We start from the raw sequence: 19999 nt of genomic DNA, 5'->3' as shown, positions 1-19999 counted from the left end.
TCTCACTTCTTAATAAGAAACTGAGTAATGATGAAACAAGTTAATAATTGATTTCACACATTGATGGAAGATGAAATACAAAGGAGATGTTATTTACCAGTTGCAGCAAATGATATCAAATTCACCTGGTTATATGACCATTTGCAGTAGGGAAATTTGGAGCCACAGCTTGAGCTGTGCATTGGCTGCAGCTTATTTATAGGCAGGAGGTGCAGGTGAGGCTGTCTGTCCAACACAGGTAGGAAATGCAAATGAGATCAGTTAGAGCTTCTCTTCACACTCTCTCTGTATCGTTCACTGTCAATCTTTAAAAACATTTGCATCCAAGAATCGAAACAAAGACAATTCCTTATGACTTGAGCTGCGAGAATCGACCCCAAATCATGACGATGGTAAAGTACATGTTAATTTTTGTCATATTTTGGTTTACAGTGTGGTAAATGTGAGTGGAGTGAGAAGGAAGTGAGCAGGCATTGTCAAGTTTTAGTGTTGGTTGCAATTTAGCACTTCATTTTCCATAATAGTTCTCTATAGTTCTTTTGGGAGTTTTGAATGGGGGAGATATGTGATGGCAGCTACACTGTTTAAGTTGTGATTGCGTGGGAGTCTGAAGGCAAAAACAGTAAAAATGACCCAGACAACTAGTGTTTGCCGATAATGTGAAAGTAAACACGCCCACAGGCATCAGTAATGGTCAAGCTAGTTTGTTAAACTTTCTTTTATGTGGGCTCTTTGTTCAACAGTCCTCCATAAAATCAATTTCATAGCTGATCAAGCTGAATTTATTAAATTTGAACCAAACATGTTTCAATGTAATTTACCAAGATTTTGATTGAAACACAGTTGATACAGGTGTCGCTTTTAATGTTCAAGTTATATCTTGTACATTTTGAAATTTAGTGTGAGATTTAAATTGAGCACTCTCACATTTTGTAGCTATCAAATTCAAATAAATTTTGAAATCAGCTACCTACATATGTACATTATTTGTCTCAGGTGGACCAAATAGTGTCACTTCTATGTAGTCAAGCCTCATAGTATCATTCATCTGATGTTTTTGTACAGTTTTAACTCTGTTTGCTCATATAGTTTCCATTCTCTTCTTTATTTGGTAACATTAAACCTACACCATACAAAGACATTGCGTAGGAGTGATATCTAACTACAGAAGTATTCTCAGATGAATTTTGTTAACACACAAATCTCAGGAAAACAGCTCAGCACAGTCTCTAATGACTCCCTTTTTCTGATCTGATAGGAGTTCAGTTTCCCTTCAACTGTTGCCAAGAGTTCATGGAGATAAATGTTTTTGTGGTTTGGAGAAGTTCCCTGTATGTTCACAAGCTGGAACACACATTTAAACTCCATTTGTGAAGTTTGTTTATATTCAGCACATACGGTATTTGAAGTATGAAAGTAAAAATTCCAGAGCAGTAGCTGGTTCATTTTTAGACTAATATAATTGCCTGTGATAACACAGATACTATCAGTGTGTCTTGTCCTTGTTTGCATCAGATTTCACTTCATGGCTGCATGACTTTTTCCTTTTTCCTGCTGTTAGCGACTGACAACAGCTTTCACTGAGGCCTCACAGGTGTTTTTTTTTTTTTTTTTTTTAAATTTTCCATCAGAGAGAAGTTACAACAGGTAACACAGGTTCAGCACTCTGACTTAAACAAAGCAGAACAGTGACATTGTAACTTGACCCAACCTTAAAATGCAGATATTTTTGGAGTTACTGTGTGAGATAAAGGTCATAAACAGCAGAACAGAAACGTAGTTCTCTTTTACTATCTCACAGCTGCTCCTCATTTATCAACAGAAAATCACCTGTTTTCTGACACTCTGTGTGCCAATGTGTGTGAGAGATAGGAACTCTGCAGTCCCTCCCTGTCTCCCTTTCTGTCTGCCCATAATCATTTACTTTACATCAACACTTCCTCCATCTCTGCCTGGCACTGTGGGAAAACAGCGCTACTCTGTTGCTCCACTTCCTGATTTCGCTTGACATGCATGTTTATCTCCACCTCCCCCATGCTAACCACAGTCACATCCCTGTAGATGCACTTTTCTGTGATTTAACTGTTAAGGAGTTTCTGCTTCAAAACAACACTGATTTCAAAGTAACAGCAGCAGTAATCAAAAGTCGTAGTGATAAGATAATTATACGAGTGAGAATACTGAAACTCTACCTGCCCATTTACATTCATTTGAAGTATGTGAACAAATAATCAGGGGTGGAAGAAGTTCTCAGATCTTTAGCTGAAGTAAATGTAGTAATAACACAATGTATAAATCATGTGTTGCATGTAAAAGTCATGCATTCAATTTTTTACCTAAGTAAAAGTACAAAAGTAATAGCATACCAGCACCAAGACCAAAAGCACTCACTATGCAGAATGGCCTTTTCCAGATTCCTATATGTTAAATAATTTGATCATAATTAATGATGCATTAATACAAAATATAAGCAGATATAATGACATTTTTCAGTGTGTTTCAGTGCTGAGGTGTACATACTGTCCATTGACATGTATACATTTTCACCAGACATAACCAAATGTATGTATGGACAATAACATTTTACATTAAGTATTCAGTATTTATTGCAGCACTGTTTACATCCAGCCTTGCACTGCTGGCATACGTGTTTAGAACCTACAGAAACAGTTTTGACTTGTATATAAAGACTGTTTATTGTTGTTCATTGTTTTATACTGTGATAAGGTGCAGAATAAACATGATCAAGTGTTTAAATTGAGTTTAAAATGCTACACAGGGTATTAAAATAAATTTTACCTGGTACTTTTGCTGTTTTTTTAAAACCATAGTAAATCCCCTTCTGCACCAAATAAAGCTCTATTGTTATTGTGTCACTCTACCCAAAAAACTCAGACTTAATGATGAAGTTGATCGATAACTAAAGGTAAATGATTACTAGCCAGACATGCAGCTATTTTGTCTATGTAAATTCTCTCAATCTGACATTTCTGTGTTTCTCAGAGCTTCTTTGGAAAACTGAAGAGCCTGTAAGTATAGCTACTGTTGATATAACCTCAGTTGATTTTCCTATGAATGCATTTCAGTATACATTAAATAAAATGTCACTGCAGCAACTCACCTCTCCTCTTTCCCTCAGACACAGTGGACCTCCAGCTCCACCCAGAAGAACAGGTAAGGTTTCAGAGTGAACAGATAATGTTTTGATTCCTCCTGTCTCTGTGTCTTCATCAGTGTCTGGTATCTGTTTCAGATACCAATGCAAACTTTGGGTGGCCACAGGATGAGTTTGTAAGTAGAAAGAAGCAATGAGTCTCTGAACCTGTACTTTTACAGGTTTTCTCCATATAAATATCATCCACATAAAGGTGATATGTGTGGCAATTTAAACATCAGTCACTTCATATCAGTCTTATGATATTATTGCCACATTTACTCATGGATGCTGGATTGCTGAATTGGCATACTTGTGACCACAAGTCCACGGGCCCAAAGGGTAAGGAGGCCTAGTGATCATTTCTTGTTGGAGAGTCAACCAAGCCACTACAAATAGATGCAAAACAATTACAAAAAGACACCAAATGAATGTGGAGAGACACAAAAGACTGCAAAGAGACAGAAAATTACTACAAAGAGTTGCAAAATGAACACAGAAAGATGCTAAAGAATACTAAAGGACACTGCTTTGCATGATGTAGTATAAAATTCAGACATAAGGCTTCCAGTCCTTTTAGTTATACTTGCACTTGACCGAAACACCTATACTATTGTCTCAGAATTGTGTGGTAATGCACCTTTAAAGCAATTTTATATTTATATTTTCTTCCGGCAGGATGATGAGGAGGGTGACATGTATGAAGCACCTCCTTGTGAGCGTCCGGCTGTGAAAGTCCCACAGAGACAAGTGGAGGAGAATGTTTATCTGGGTAACAGCACTGCACTGAGTCACTACAGCACATAGGGCTAGGGTATAAACAGTTAAAAGCCCTGTTCAGCATAGATACATAAGACAATATAAAACTTATCTTGTACCCTGACATTGATTTAATTGATGCTACTTTTTGCAGAGAGGACGTCCAGTCCTGCTGTTCCACAGAGGCAGGCTGTTCCTCCACCCAGGCTGGCAAAACCCTCGGTAACTTGTCTGTGTGACCCTGCATCTGTCATGACATTTCAAGCTTGTTTTGAGATGTTGCATCTGTTTTAATTAAGTCACCTCTGTCTTTCAGAAGCCTCTGCAACGTGACGTTTTCAGCTATGAACCCAAGAAACGTGAGTCATTCGTCCGTGTTCATTTGCAACTACACAAATATTTATTGTTTAACCCACATCTCTTCATCTCTTCAACCCTTTCCTTCACTGTGATACAACTACATTCTTCTCCCTCCCAGCACCTGAGATAGACAGAAATGAGAAGCCTGGGAGAAACAAGATGATGCCTCCTCCGCCGGTCCGCTCTGTACCTGCTCCAGTCCCTGCAGCCACCACTGAGGAAGGTGCACAAATAAGCCTTTCGTGGAGTAATTCACCACACTGTAAATGACTGTTGACTGACATGAACATAAATGTCTTAATATTTGTTAATATTAGTCACGTACTATTTACAGAGTTACAGTCACTCGATAAACCCACACCAAGAAAGGCAACAGCAGTTTGTTTGGAATTAATAAGTGCAACCAGAGCTGGGTGGTTACCATACATTAAGCAGCAGAGACAAAGAAGAGAGTGCCACCTACTGTACTGCCACTGAGCTGCAACTTGAGAACCTCAGAAACTCAACCTCTTTAGCAACGTCTCACTCTCTGGTTAACTGTGTTTGACTGCCCGCACTGTTAACTCCTTTTCATATTGTAGTCACTTATAAACAGTTTTTGAGGCCTTTCCCCACCACCTGAGATCACAACACAGATCACAGCCAGTATTTTCTCTCTGCATTTCAGATGTGTATCTGGATCCAAATGAAGAACAGGTGAGTGTAAATCACTTGCTTCATTCTTTTTTTTTCCTTTGCAAGACAGGTCAAGGGACATGATTCATGCATGGAAAAGTGTGTAACACCAGAGAGGCTGCTAATTAGTGCTTATTTGTAAAACCAGTGGAAGTAGACAAGCAGGGACGGTGGCAGGACAACTGTGCAGGCCGTGGCATTCAGATGAATCTGCTTATCAAGCCAGTTGGGCCAATCACACATGGATTAGTGAACGGGTCCGGGCACAGGCTCAAAGGCCCAAGGGGTCAGGTTTTTTTTTTCAGTCTTTTAATATTCAGTGTCTGCCAACCAAATCCAATCCGATCTTTGTTTCCCTTTTTTCCTTCATAGTGCAGCTGCACATCAAACTGAGGCTACAGATTCATTAAAATACAGTAGAATTAGTGAAGCAATTCAAATCAAAACAGCAGCTTTAAGAAAATTAGATCTTGCAAATCAGGTTTTCTGTAATATTTTGTAGTGTGTTGTGGTATTGGGTATAATATCTGTGGAAAGGAGTGTTAAACAGCCTCTCTTCATCTTCAGTCTGAACTCAATACTGTCTGTCTGGGGGTCTTGCTCCTATGTAGGAGGTGCAATGGGGGCACCTATAACATGTCTGTGCCCAGGGGCCCATTGTTTCATAATACGCCCATAGAATGTAAATATAAGGCCTAGTTAAACAGTCAGTTATCTGCTGTTTGCTTAGGTGAGGGTAGGATTCAAATTTTAGCACTGTGTGTAGAAGATTTAGCACAGCCTTATTCAACCGCTTAACATCTGATATAAGAGGGAACTATTCAACCTCTAATAAGCATACATGAAAATTAAATCAATCACTGTTAGTTAATTAATGCCAAAAGCTGAATACAAAAGGAAGATACAGCAAACAGCCTTGGCATGAGCGTATGAGCACACCTGCATGAATATGATTGGATGTTACCAGCCAGTCACTGCCAAGAATGAATGCAACAGCTGACCCAACTCTTAGCACATTTCATCATGTGTATTGCTAAATAAAAAAGCTCCTATGCATTATTGTGACATGAGAGTCTGTCATTTTGTGTTTCAGGAGGATAACGATGACCTGTATTTAGAACCAACAGCAGGTAGGTTGAGTCAAGCTTCACAAGAACTTGCTCTGGGATGTTGAGGGACAATACGCTGCATGAACAGTGTCTGAAGAGGGAGTGATCACAAATGAAAAGACAACCAGATTTAATTTCTACATGATGGAGAGCATGAAAAAATGAGGATTTCCTTACTTTCCACTCCTCAGCTTGCACTCCTCCCCCACGTGGGCCGATGAGGATGCCTCCATCTCCCAAGACACCACTTGTACCATCTCCCATGTAAGTGAACCTCACCCTGTCGAAGCAGCTTTCATCCTGCTACCCGACAAGAACATGGCGATATGCACAAACCTGAAATAACCTGTGATATAATCAGTCTGCACAGCTTCATACTCCTTGTCCCATCAGACAATGATGCTACTTTGTCTTTGCAGAAAAATGCAAATGTGGTTGATAATAGGAGTGGCATTATACAGCAAAGTCCTGATACTAAACATGCAATGAAAATGAACATTCACTCTATCTGCAGGATGAAGCCTCCTGTTCCCAGAGCTAAGTCTGTGAGTGTGTCTATTCATCTCAGTGCTTAGTCTTATCATTTCCTTATGCTAAGCTCTGTCCTAATTTAAAGTAAGACTTTCAAGATAAATGCTGAATTAGAAAGTTTTCATTCCTACTGTGTATTTCCATTTCCAGTGAAGCTCAGCTTGTCAGTATGTGGCACAGCAGTGACATTTATTTCCTCTCTTTCAGAATTCGTTCTTGCCTTCTTTGAATGAGGCAAAAACAGGTAAAGACCACTTCTTCTTTACTCATTAAAACTCATTATGTATCAGTACAAACCACATCGGAAAGAAATTACTTTGATCTCGATGGTGATGATGATGATCTTGCTTCTACAGCTCCTCCAGTTGAAGTGAGACGTCCCACATTTCTTTCCCAACTCCCTCCACCAACTCCCAGTGTTAAGCCTCCTCTTCCAGCAAACCTGAAGGAGGCTAAACCCAGGTAAGAGGTGAATGGTACAGAGATGATGGAGAGTTTTGTTTAACGAGTGAAAGCTTGTTTTTTTGCAGTTGACCCCATCTGCAAGTGCATGCACACATCAGAGGTAAATTCAGTGTATAACATTAGCTTTGTTCTCTTTATTCCAGCCCTCCAAATCATCCCATGGCAGACCCTAAGCCTGTGGGTAAGCTCACATTAACCCTCAGAGGGTTTTTTTTTTTTAAAAATCCTGAGGGATGTCTCTGATCATCTGGGGTCTGCTCAGATTCCTGAATTAATGTAATCCAAGCACTAAATTGATCATACTTTACTTCTTTTTTAAATCCATCTGTCTGTTGCCAAATACAGATTTCCTGACCCTGCACTTGACAAATAAAATGTTTTCTGTTTGTTTTAAGCCTCCTTCGGTGCTATGAGGACAACCAAACAATCTGGGAATGAGGTATGGTCTATCACACTCTAACATGACTAATTAAGCACCCATGGTGGAGGAAGTATTCAAAACCTTCACTACTAATACTAATACAAGTACATACTAATACAATAAAATATTCTGTTGCAAGTAGCTGTCCTGCATTCAGACATTCATAACTATTTTCAGGAAAAACCTCTGAAAATATCAAATTAGCATTTTATCATTTTTTAGTTTGGACTACTTTATTTATTTGGTAGTTTAATCCAGTGGTTCCCAATGTAGGGGTCAGGACCCTGCAAAGAGTCACAAGATAAATCTGAGGGTCTGTGAGATGATAGAAAAGAAAAGAAAAAAAGTTCTGATACACAAATTTGTGAATTTTTAGATAGATATTGGATAATTTTACCTCTTGTAGCTTCAAATAATTATTTAAATGTAACCATCTGATATTACTCATAGACAGCTGTAATTTGTAATGAGGGGCCCCAAGTAGACACTTCTTTCTTTTTGTAGATTTTGTGTTTTCTTACGATGTTTAATGTACAATCTCCATTTGAAAAGTAACTACACCTGTCAGATAAATGTGGTGGAGTGAAAAACTCAATATTTACCTTTAATATATAGTGAAGTAGAAGTACTTGAAGAGTAGCATACAACAGAAATACTCAAGTAAAGCACAAGCACCTCAAAACTGTACTTAAGTAGAGTAGCTGAGTAAATGTACTGAGTTACTGATATATTTACTCTATGTCATATCCCAGGACAAAGAGTGGTTTGCTGGAGACTGCAACAGAAAGACAGCTGAGGACCTCTTACAGAGGGTCAACAAGGTAAGACCAAATTATCAAATGTTTCATCTTCATGGTGAATTAACAGCAAGGCCATAACATAAGGGTGTTGCACACGCAGTGAAGAAAGTTGCTGCGTGTTTGTGTGCATTTTTTTGCAGACTCTCAAATAAAAGGTGAACTTGTGTTAAGCTGCTTCAGGGCTTCCACGACTGTGATCTTTTTCCATCTCCTCCACTTACTCTGCATGATATGTATTGCTTGTTTGTTTTTTTCTCTTTAATTCTGAATCCATCCCTCACACTATTCTCTTTTCATTCTCCATCCCTTTTTATTTCTGTTTTTCTGTCTGTTTCACTGTGTCTTCTCTTATCTTCCTTGTTGTAGGACGGTGCCTTCCTCATCCGGCACAGCTCGGCCCAGAACTCCCGCCAGCCGTACACCCTCGCTGTGCTCTACCAGCAGAAGGTGTACAATATTCCCATCCGCTTCCTGGAGGAGACAAAAGGCTATGCCCTCGGAAAAGAGGGCAAGAAGAACGAAGAGGTGAGTTCAAATGAGGCAGTTTTAAGAGAGGGGAGCGTATTGTAGAGAGAGACAGGATGGAGATGGAGAAGAAGACAGAGAGACCAGGACTAAGCTCAGTGAGAATTTCAGGCTTTTGATTTGATCCCCTCTCTCCCTTCATCTTTCTCTGTCTCTCTCAGATTTTCAGCTCTCTCGACGATATGATTTCTCACCACAGAAATAACCAACTGTTCCTGATTGACAGCAAGAGCCAGGCCAAGCACACAGCGTATTTAACCCACCCTGCACGCCCTTAAAACTACACTACAATAGCTACTCTCTTATGTTGTGTTCATGAATTAAGTTACCAGCTTGGAACTACAACAGGCTTACTGCGTGTCTCTAACAAAAGTCAAATTACAGCTCTGTGATATCAGTCATACAGCTGAAGTACTGTTGTTTTTGTTGATAAGGTGAAATAGACAATGCACTGAAATATTTGTAGAGATGCTGTAAATCCCTCAAACTGTTGCTCTTTGACACTCAGCAGCCATGTGACATGACAGCAGCATAAAGCTCAGAGACTGTCAAGTTTGCAAGTTTGACAAAGCGATTTTTTGTGTGTGTCTGTTTTGCACCATGTCATCATTTTAACGAGAATTGCACAAAGCTAAGGGCTCTCTGGTGAGAGGGAAAATGTGTCACTGTTTTACTGTGACAGTCCCTCCACCTTTGGCTGGAGATCTTGCTGTCAGATGTCACTGTATTTCGCTGCCTTACAAACACTATAGTCCTGCTGTTATAAGATATCAAACCATATCAGCACAAATTCACAGTTTCGCAGCTATAATCTTAACCATCGCTTTAAGCCTCCTACTCATTTCCATTATTATGGTCATGCATGACGAACCGTTGAGATAAACGTCTGTGTGAATCAGTAATTTTGTTTTAACCATGAGTGCAGGTTTGGTGTGTATCTTTTCCCTACAGTTTAGTTTTTAGTCTGATGACTTTGATTTTGACTAGAGTGTATGTTAGAGGTGTGATTTTATAGATATTGTGCAATATAGATCAGAAAGTAAGAAATGTATGTGCTTTACATTGTTTTTATTTTATTTCATGTACCACAGTCTCCCTATATTTACTGTTGTTGACAGCAAATCAACATTTAACCTGGATCCTGTAACTGGCCGTGTTGATTTGAAGTTTTATTACACTTCTGTCTGACTTCAACTTCTTATGGATCCTCATCAGTGAGGATCAGTGTGGTGAGCTGAGGGTTTGTAGCTTTAACTGAGACACCATGAGATGTGTGTGTGTGTGTGTGTGTGTGTGTGTGTGTGTCTGAGCTGCCTCCCAGTGGCCGCTGACCAGACGTCGGTGGTTACAGCTGCTTCCTCTTGGGGAGAGACCACCTCCTTTGTGACCATAACCATAAATCTTGGGCCTGCCAGAACACTACATGGACAGAATAATAAGCCAGGGGCAAAAACAAATAATCAACATTATCTTCTCACATTACAGTTAAATCCATCATTCTGATAAATGTGACCACTGTCTTCACAGTGATATCAGCTTGTAATGGGGCAAAAAAAAAAAAAAAAAAAAAAAAGACATAATAATATATAATATATAATAATATATAAAATAATTTGAAGTTTATGTATTTAATGGACTAAATCCAACATTTGCAATGTGGCTAAAAGTCATTGAATTATACACAGAAATACAGCTTCAACTAACCACATCAGACCTTGCCAGAATATTATAGCCTTAACATTTTCAAATGTGTTCATCTTTTACAGTAATAACACAGTTCTAAGTTGTCTGATCATATTATGTGGTTGGTGTCAGGCTGAAAATACAGAGGCCGGTGCGAGTTGCTGTATTTGCATAGGCCAGTGGTGTAAATGAGTTCTAAATAACTTCCTGGAGCCAGTGTAATTTGGCAGGTGGGTGTGGGGCATCTTGTAGCTCTGTTACAGGATTACTGCCGGGATGACAAACTGATATGTTCTCAGGATCCTGACCCCAATAACACTGTGTGATTTGTAAGGTACAGTCCAGCAGCTCACCGTCTGTTAAATCAAGTTAAACATTTCATTTTCTTTTTTTGTGCATTTTACCTTTATTTGGCAGTGCCAATAGGGATGACAGGAAGTGAGGAGAGAGAGAGAGAGAGAGATTGGGGGTCCCTGGCTGGGTTTGAACCTGGGATGATTCAGTTATATGGTCAGAGTCTTACACCCCTTGGCCACCAGGACGCCCCAGATCATTCCCATTCAAAAATATAATTAATAAAACACAATATTTTAAGGATATGTTTCCTTTGCTCTATCACTCTTTTAATTATCTGGAACATATCATCTGCTTTATTAATACTATAAACATTTGAATCATTCTGCTGTAAAAACAACAGTTTCCATGATAATAATAAATAATAAGAGACACTTTTCATTCCTTGTATGTTACAACTCTCTGTAGCTCACTCTACTGTTATCATAAATGTCTATATAGCACTTTATTTATTTCCCTCCTTTTACTAACTTCCAGTGTGGAAAGTTCAAAACTATATTGTGCAATCCACATCCTTTGGAACAGGCCTTTTTGAGTTCAAATGATGTCTGTGCTGGCCACATCCTGTGTGTAATACTGACTCACATCAGATGTGTACAGGCCTTTGTTAATTAAAAGGAAGAATTATTCATACCAACTGCAAACTGACACTTCATTATCTATCAATCAATCTAAATGATTATGATTTTTAAATAGACTGTGAGAATTTTTCACAGTTTTCCATTACTCTTTCCATGAAATGTGTCCAGCACAGAGTCAGTCTCATCATGTAAGACTGTGAGTGAACAGGGAGTTTTTCATGTTAACATAATAAGTGCAATAGATGAGTTTAAGCTTAACTAACTGAGCACATTTTTGAAATTGTGTAGAACCTGCTGCTCACTGGGTCAAGATAAAAAATGATGCGCATGATAATGATGATGAGGGTGAAGGGTGAAGATGAGAGCCTGTGTAAATAGCAAACATGCGGTTTCAGCTCCTAAGAAAAACACTTCGAAACGTCAGCAGTCCCCTCTGGTGCACGACTGTGTGTCATCCACATCACAACACACTTTTTTGGAAGGAAGAGTGTGTGTCTGATTTTGTAGAAATCACGCAAAGGTGGGGCGCCTGTCACGAGCCCTGATTTCGAAGTTGGTGGAAAGGAAGGGGGAAGGGGCTGCGGCGGAGGGGTACAAACTGCACATCCGACCTCTTTGACAGGTCTGAGGAAAGAAAAAAAAAGAAAAAAGAAAATCCAAGACACGGGCTGCTTCTGTCAAGTCATCACTTACAATTACTCAGCACGGATTTTTAGGACAGCCCCGTATCCTTACAAGGCTCGTGGACGAACTGCTGTACGCACGGGGCTCTATAGTAGTTGAAGTGGACTAGTTTTCTTAGCGGAGGTGCGGAGTTTTTGATTCAGGACTGGTGTAGGGGGGCTACTGAATGGGAGCAGTCACTAGATTCGTGTGATATCAACGCAAGCCACCCAGACTACCTACTACTGCCCATCATATTTGACTTTTGGGGACGTTTGGGGCACATAAAGAAAAAGACCACCTCTATTCCTCCTGTTGTCCCCTTCCCCTTTCCTTCCTCACGGATTCTTCAGACAGAGAAATCCTCCAGAAATGGCTCAGATACTGCCGATACGATTTCAGGAACATCTGCAGGTAAGCGGACTCGGGAAAAGCCCTAAAATTAAATTCAGCTAATTCCTTTTTGCGCAGCTCCTCGCCCATTTGGGTCCGCAAACACACGGCACATGTCGCATTTAAATGGAATCTGAAATAGGGCTGCAGGGTGGTGCTCAATATAGCCACAGGCCTAGTTTTCTCCTGCCGGGCAGATGATGACTTGTAAAAATTGAGATCGTACACAGCTCCAATGCGGACCGGTGTGTGTGTGTGTGTGTGTGTGTGTATGTGTATTTGCGCGTGTGTGTGTGTGGATACGCCGCAGTTTTTTCCCTTCAAGTGGAAAAACGCCGCTGTCATTTTCAATCCGTGCCGATGCAAACTGCGGTGTTTTGACACTTTTTGTTGCAGGCAACCGAGCTCAGCTGTTCTGGTTGCATTGTAACTGAGACCTGAATGGCACTTGCACTCAAGCTTTGTGGCTACCATGTTGTTGTCATGTCCTGCAGCAACACATTCTTACTTTATAACCTTCAACAGCAACAACAACAACAACTGCTCAGTGTGTTTGCAAATGTTCAGTTCCTGCGCTGAGCTGGGCGTAACTGACAGAATAATACACTGATAATGTAATGATAATGTTTTTAAACAGTATCCCTTTAGAGTAGGTGTGTGTGAAGAAGTAGAGGCATTTATTTCACATCCACTCAGTTACAAGAGTTAAATAAGTTCAGAAAACTGCACCACTTGCTGTAATACATCCTGTAAGAGCAGAAAAACGCTTGACAAGAGCAACATCCTGATATTGCACTTACCAAAGCCTCATGTGAAATCTAGTTTCATGTTACAGTATCAGTATTGTATTGATTTAATGTGTCTTCCAGCTCTGCCTCTTGGTGTTTTCATGCCAGAGGAGCATCTAATTGATCAACATCATCATGAGAGAGTAGCAAAGGCCCTCAAGTCTTTTGTTGGTGGAAAAACCAACACAGAATGCCCTTTTACAATCTGTGACAAAAAAGGAAAACAAGCAGCCAGTTATTTGGTCCTCTGTGGAGGAACTATTTCCACTATTGCCCCCTTTTTTTCCCCACTGGTTTGGACTTTGGTAATGGTTGTCCCATAGCAAACCCCAGTGCTTGGTGTCTTGCAGCCAAAAGAGAAACTTTGTGACGCACCCCTCCGCCTCCCCTGGTCTGTAGCCTGTTGTTATGGTAACAGCAGGCAGTGAAATGGCCTTTCACTAGGAAAAAAAAAGCACAGAGCCCCCACCCCCCTTTCTCTCTCTCTCTCTCTGCTCCCTTCCTCTGGCCAGTAGCCCCACTTTCGTCAGCCAAAGATCCTTTATCCACTGAAAAACTGTGCTGGCCAAGAGAGCTTGCAGGCCACCAGGCTCCTCTCCTCACTGACAGCACTGGTACGCTGTTGCTCGCTGATGGAGGGCAGTGCAGCACCTGGCAACGTCTGGGTTATTAGTTTAAATTGCTCTTGACAGCGCATACCTTTCCCTTATACATCTCCTAAGAAAATCTCGCGACTTGAGACAGTGATAAGCAGCAGACTGCTTTACGTTCCACCTCTACCGTGAAATCCCAGCTCTGCCCTGGTCGTATCCCCCTGTGAATCTAGGTGGCTCCAGCAGAGTAAAAAATGCTTGGAATTTGCAAACCCAGGACTTTGGGCCTCAAGTTGTTTAGCTTTTTTTTTTTTTTTCCTTGGACTGGTATTTACAGCTCAATGTCTGCTGTCTGGGCCTGGGTTCAGGGGTGTAACATGGACCCTAGTTCCACAATAAGGTACCAGCCTGTTGCACCAGCTATAGCAGGAGATAAAGAACAAATCAAACGCTCCAAGTATCTCCAGATATTTCTCACAAAACTGCCCAGTAACGCTACCCTGGTGTTTAATGCAGACGTGGAGGATGAAGCCTGGATCTCAGAGCTATTGTTTTAGCTGTGAGAGATTCTACACCAGTAGCTATGCATTGCCTGCCTACCTTACACTGTCATTAACTGTGTGGTAAAGTCTCCCTCCATCATTACTCTTTGTCTCCCTTGCTTATTTACTATAGAGTGATTTATGATCCAAGGTCCAGGCTGTCGTGTCATAGTGTGTCATTAATTGACCAAATGGATCAGTGTCCCAGTTGTATGTGTGGAGGCGAATGTAGGCTGCATCACTGTGGCCTCCAAACTGTGGTTAAGTTCACTGGATTATGTTGGTGGGTAGGCGAAGGAGGACAAGCACAGAGACTGGTCTGTTGAATTATGAACGTGCGAAAGTGAGAGTGATTTTCAGTGAGAGTGCTGGCTGTCAGTGCAGCGGCCTACGTACTGTAGCAGCTTGTGTAAGTGCAAAAATGTCCTGCAGCTCTGAAGCGCCTGAACATTGTCCTGTCGAGCTGAGTTAGGAGAGCCCGACCTGCTGCTCTGCGCCTGTTTACAGCATCGCGGTCCCGCTGCTGCACGCGTGTCCGTGCTGATGAAATGATGCCACCACGTCAAACTGACGGATGTGATAGACAGATGAGGTAAGCAGGCCCCATTTAAGTCTGGCAAATCACATCAGGATAGGAAGCAGGATGACAGAACAGCCTAACTCAGTCTAGCAGAACACATCTGTGACCGCAGCAGTGGCTGGTAGGGACGAGCATGAGCGTCTGTGTTCAGTCACCAAAACTCAATCATGAATACATTGACAGAGCAGTCATTCACATATACAATAGGAACATTGTGTCCCTCTCTAACATTAAATGAGTCACAAACTGTTAAATGAGTCACGAACCGCAATAACCGATTCAGGGCTTTAACTCAATTGCAGATTATTTTTTTGGCAATTGTTTCTCCAAAAAAAAAAAAAAAACAAGAAAAGTCAGAAACTAGTGAATTGTGTCCATTTAAATTTCCCAGAGTCCAAGGTAATGTCCTTATTTTAATTATTTGTCAGTCTGAAGTCTAAAGTTATTCAGATTACTGTCATATATGACAAACAAAAGCATCAAATCCTTACATCTGATAATCAGAAACTAGTGAATATTTGGCAGTTTTGCTTGCAGAATGACTGAAATGATTCCTCAGTTTTCTCAATAGTCGCATAATACAGCTGAATAATGATAGTGAGGGTTGTGAGAGTGAACCAATTCATTGAAATTGTGGGGTGCAAAAACCAAAACAGCTAGATGAAAGGGAGAAGGGAGAACTGCAGAGTTGGCTAATAATTCTTTCTGGTGTTGTGGAGCATCCATCACATATATGAATATTGATAAGAGCAGCTTTAAGGTTTTCATGATCACCTTTATTATATACCTCTTTACATTTAGGCTGTAGATCTAACCTATACCCACCTTTTGTGCAAGAAAGTGCAAAGTAGCTGCGCTTCCATGTCTTTTTGCTGCGTTACTCATTTTTAATTGTGTTTGCGAAATCTCCTTATAAACCCAAAACCCTCAGCTGCTGATGCGACATGTCAGTGCCTCAGCAACACGTCCACCCAGTCTATGACTCACCAGATACCGTCAACGCTGTATCATCGGTGAAGTTCTGCTGCCTTTGTTATTGTGATATTATTGCTGTTGTAGTGATCTCAGCTGTTGAAGGAGGAGGCCTTGCAGGAGTCTCTGTGTGTAAAGATGCATTACTTAGGGTAGTTTATGGGTCACTGGGGACAAGAGGCTGTAGTTGAAGTGTGATTTTAGTCTGGAATGTTCTACTAAGAAGGAGTGCAGGGTGGGGGGTTGTCTTCTGGTGAGTCAGTCGCCCCACCCTGAACTGTAAATTGCCAAAGGCCTGTGTTACTGGAATTGCACTGTACAGGCCTCGCACTCATCCCTCACTCTTCAGTTTTCTTAAAAGGTACATTTATCACCCCGGCTTCTCTTCTTCACACTGACATGCACCCTGTCTTCATCTTTAGTAGGATGCTGGACTGTGTCTTGAGCTCCTCCTTTCACTCCCATCCTTATCTTCTCCCCCCTGTATCTTTATTGCATTTTCCCTCCCCTCTCCTCCCGGAGATAGTTTTGGCAATCTTGAGGAGATGCAACATATGGCTCCAATCCTCCCTCAGGTCTTCTCTGTGGCCTTTTCAAGAAGCCTTTATCTTGAGCTTCTCCATAATTTCACAGAACTGTACATTGAGCTGTGGCTGAGTGATACAGTTGAAATCATGATCACAGTATTAATTAGGTAAGTAAGTGTAAGTGACAGTGCCTCCTTGATTAGTAGACCTTTAAATTATTTCTCAGCCATACCCAGTGAAATTCAGCATCTAAAATGCTGAGATTGGTTCATTAACTGATTGATAAAAAATGAATCGGCAACTATTTTGACAGCTGAATAACCGTTTCAGTCGTTTTTCATACAACATACATGATCAGAAACTGAATATCTATGGGTTCTGAACTGTTTGTCAACTAGAACAAGGATTTTGAATACATTACCTTGAGCTGCAGGATTTTATTGACAAAATGATCGATCATTAAATCGAGAAAGTACTCGGAAGATTAATTGATAAGGAGAATAATCATTAGCTGCATCCATAATGCTGTTTCATGGATGTAATTAATTAAAGAACTTTCTAGAAAACAGCTACTCTCACTCTCACTCTGTCTGCCCCCGACTGCTGACCGTTACATCCTTCCTGTTTTTTAGATGACATGATTTAAATGGCTCAGCAGTCGTGATTTGTTGTCCTGATCCACCAGCCAACTGCGAGATAGTACAGTCCTTGTGATGAGCGTAAGGATTCCTTTCCGCTTGCCTCAGACTGCATAATGCAGTCAGTTCAGTCATCAGAGGGAGAGGGTGCGTGTTTTGGTCTGCCCTCTCAGTTCACAGTTAGTTTGACAATGTGCACAATAATTCCTCTGTTGGGCAGACGCTAACCCAGGTCGAGCGTTTCATGTTTGTTAGTTCTGCTAAGATTTGACACAGCTCGGTCTATCTGGTTTGTTGTGTCTTGGGACTTCTTCTCATCAGGAAAGTAAATATACTGAATAATGAATTGGATTGGCTGATGGTGCTCTATTAAAAAAATAGAATTTATTCTTGATTTCAGTAGGTCTCTCAGTGTAGTCTTGGGCTGGTTTTGGCTGAATAATCTAGTGTTAATTAAACTTTTCTTGCAGCTGGCTGCTCACATAGCTGATTAAATGCAGTGTCAGGGTTCAGTCACAGACTTTGCTGAAGTGAAGAAACACTGTACTTTTTCAGTATAATTGAGATGCGATGGTGGTTTCTAATGGCACTGCAAGTACAACATACCTCTCAAAATGTTTCAGTTAATTCAGGAGATTATTAGCAGCTATGATAAGAGTGTAAAATAAAGCTCTGTTGTGTTAACATCCTGTTGTCTGCTGTGTGCCCACGCTTGTTCCCTGGCTCCATGTAGCACCAGACCTCCTGTCTGGAAGACAACCTTTAAGAATATCCCTGGAAAACTGGAGCAGACCTGCTGCTATTTTAATCGAAACACAGTTTTGGCCCACTACTTGCTGGTTTTTCTCTCCTTCAAGGCAAATGTCAGCTGCTGCCATATACAGTATGTTTTCCCTCTGCATTTTTTTTGTTGTTGTGACTCCTTCAGAGGCCTTAAAAGTTTTTTTAAGTTTGAATGTTCCACTTCTAGCTGAGTTTTACTTTTAGTCCAAATGTAGCAAACTGCTGGCACGCTGTACTGGACAAGTCTATGTTTGTATTAATTTAACATGTTTCAGTTCAACCACCATCAAAACAATGAGTCAAAAACTAGCTTATAGCTCATTTTTTCCAGTGGTTATTAAGCATCACTCAAACTATTTAGAAGTTATGAGTAACAAACAGTTTTAAGAGTTTATGAATGTTGTCAACAACTATAACTCCACCTGTGAAACATTCATAACCAGCAGATAAACAGATAATAATTGACAATATTACAACACAGAGTTGTAATCACCCGTATCTTGGCATATTTCATTATATGCAATTATTATGTTTATGAAAGAAGTGTTTATTAGTTTGTAAATGGGTAAAGAATGAAACTTCAAGATCAACATTTCTTGATGATGTGTTATGAAACATTTAAAACAGTTTTAATCCTGACTCTGAATGATAATGACTTTAAAAGTTTTCTAAAACATTTGGAGAGTTTGTTCATGTGTGTAATCATATATCATCAATGATGTTTGTCCCTTTAATAGAGGCCTGCAGTCAGCAGCTGGTTAGCTTAGCATTAAAAGTGGCAACAGGGGGCCTGGGGAAACATACGCTCCCTGTAATTAAAGTAAGCAAATGATATATAACATGTTAGTTAGTGAGTTGTAGAGGTGCTGTGGATTTTGCTACCAGAGCCTGGTTTCCTACTGTTTCCAGTCTTTATGTTGAGCTAAAATAATCTGCTGACTCACTGTAGCTTCATATTTACTGTGCAGACATGAGAGTGATATCTTCTAATCTTACTGTCTGTCAGGAACTGAGTGTATCCCAAAATACTGAACTGTTACCTTGAGTGTGATTACAGCTGTGTCATACTGTGTTATCAATTGTTGAGGCCTCAGCCACTCAGTTACTTGTACTTGTACTTATCTGTTCACAGGTACATTATAGTCTTATGCACAATCGATTAAGTGTTATACCTCTTAACAATGCTAAAAGGGTTAAATTAAAGTTACCTGATAAAGGTAAAGATTCTCATTGTTAACAGTTTTTAAAAATATTTCTAATATTTCCAGTTGCAGAACCTGGGCGTGAACCCAGCCAACATTGGGTTCAGCTATCTGACCATGGAGTCGGACAAGTTCATCTGCATCAGAGAGAAGGTGGGTGAGCAGAACCAGGTTGTGATCGTGGACATGTCTGACCCCACCAACCCAATCAGGAGACCAATCTCTGCCGACAGTGCCATCATGAACCCCGCTAGCAAGGTCATCGCCCTGAAAGGTAAAGTAGGAGTACGTATGGTGAGACGCACAGCAGCACATGCTGCATCGCTGGCTATTAGGAGAGAAATACTGCGTTGTTGTGAGAAAAAACAGTTTGCTGATATTATCAGTGACTTCATGCCAAAGTGTTGAGGTTATTATTGTTTTTTCAATTCCCAGAATAAAGTCTGCATGGCAATCACACTGTTTATTTGTCTCTAGTTTTAACAGATTTAGCCATCTACTGGTATTGCCATGGGAATGCCATGGTCATGCAATGACTAACGCTCTGTCAGTGCTGTAAATATGTAGAGTGCACTCAGTTTCTATTGCCGTGAACTGTACTAAATTGGTTGTGCAAATTGATTTTCTGCCACTGAATCTAGCCCTTAGAGCACAAACACAAGCGGCTGATCAGGATGATTTGCCTATAATGCTTCTCCCCCCCCTCCTCTGAGGATAATATGCCCTGTTTGCCCTCTCCCTGTGGTCTATCTTTGTCTTCTCTTTCTTACCTGATTGACACTTTGCTTTTTCTCCCTTGCTTTCTGTCATTTCTCAGACGGTGAGTTGCTTTCTGTCTGTCTACCCGTCTGGCACTCTGTTGTGATGATACAGTAGCCATGTCTCTCTCATAAAAGCTTCC

The 19999-nt window shown here is 40.6% G+C and overlaps 2 protein-coding genes across 3 annotated transcripts; both read left to right on the top strand.

Annotated features, from left to right (window-relative positions):
• The first annotated feature begins 239 nt into the window (after positions 1–239).
• On the top strand, positions 240–11217 carry LOC108877684 (B-cell linker protein). Of its 2 annotated transcripts, none has more exons than XM_018667791.2 (19): positions 240–392; positions 3004–3029; positions 3140–3174; positions 3254–3291; positions 3833–3926; positions 4068–4135; positions 4233–4272; positions 4392–4496; positions 4941–4969; positions 6042–6078; positions 6249–6321; positions 6572–6602; positions 6796–6832; positions 6945–7050; positions 7197–7234; positions 7449–7492; positions 8227–8295; positions 8641–8799; positions 8961–11217. In XM_018667791.2, the coding sequence occupies exons 1-19, from the start codon at positions 384–386 to the stop codon at positions 9075–9077; spliced, it is 1155 nt and encodes a 384-aa protein (XP_018523307.1). In that variant the 5' UTR covers positions 240–383; the 3' UTR covers positions 9078–11217. The 2 variants fall into 2 exon arrangements, with proteins under 2 accessions (XP_018523307.1, XP_018523306.1); XM_018667790.2 differs by having other exon boundaries at positions 4230–4272.
• Positions 11218–11883: 666 nt separating this feature from the next.
• LOC108877683 (clathrin heavy chain 1) lies at positions 11884–19372 on the top strand (the record flags this gene model as incomplete). Its single annotated transcript, XM_018667789.2, is given in 2 exon segments — positions 11884–12494; positions 19165–19372. Coding segments are annotated over 2 exon segments (250 nt in total), but the record flags the coding sequence as incomplete, so codon positions are not given.
• Positions 19373–19999: the final 627 nt, after the last annotated feature.

The sequence above is a fragment of the Lates calcarifer genome, unplaced genomic scaffold, assembly GCF_001640805.2.
Source record: "Lates calcarifer isolate ASB-BC8 unplaced genomic scaffold, TLL_Latcal_v3 _unitig_590_quiver_1776, whole genome shotgun sequence".
In the NCBI taxonomy this organism is placed as follows: Eukaryota; Metazoa; Chordata; class Actinopteri; family Centropomidae; genus Lates; species Lates calcarifer.
Note: the sequence above shows the minus strand (reverse complement) of the source record. Positions and strands in the feature narration are given on the sequence as shown.

What these genes read in the sequence shown, in the direction of transcription:
- LOC108877684 (XM_018667790.2), top strand. An exon ending in GTATTTAGAACCAACAGCAG is followed by an intron (nt 6,079 to 6,248) that starts GTAGGTTGAGTC and finishes TCCACTCCTCAG; the next exon opens with CTTGCACTCCTCCCCCACGT. An exon ending in CCAAACAATCTGGGAATGAG is followed by an intron (nt 7,493 to 8,226) that starts GTATGGTCTATC and finishes GTCATATCCCAG; the next exon opens with GACAAAGAGTGGTTTGCTGG.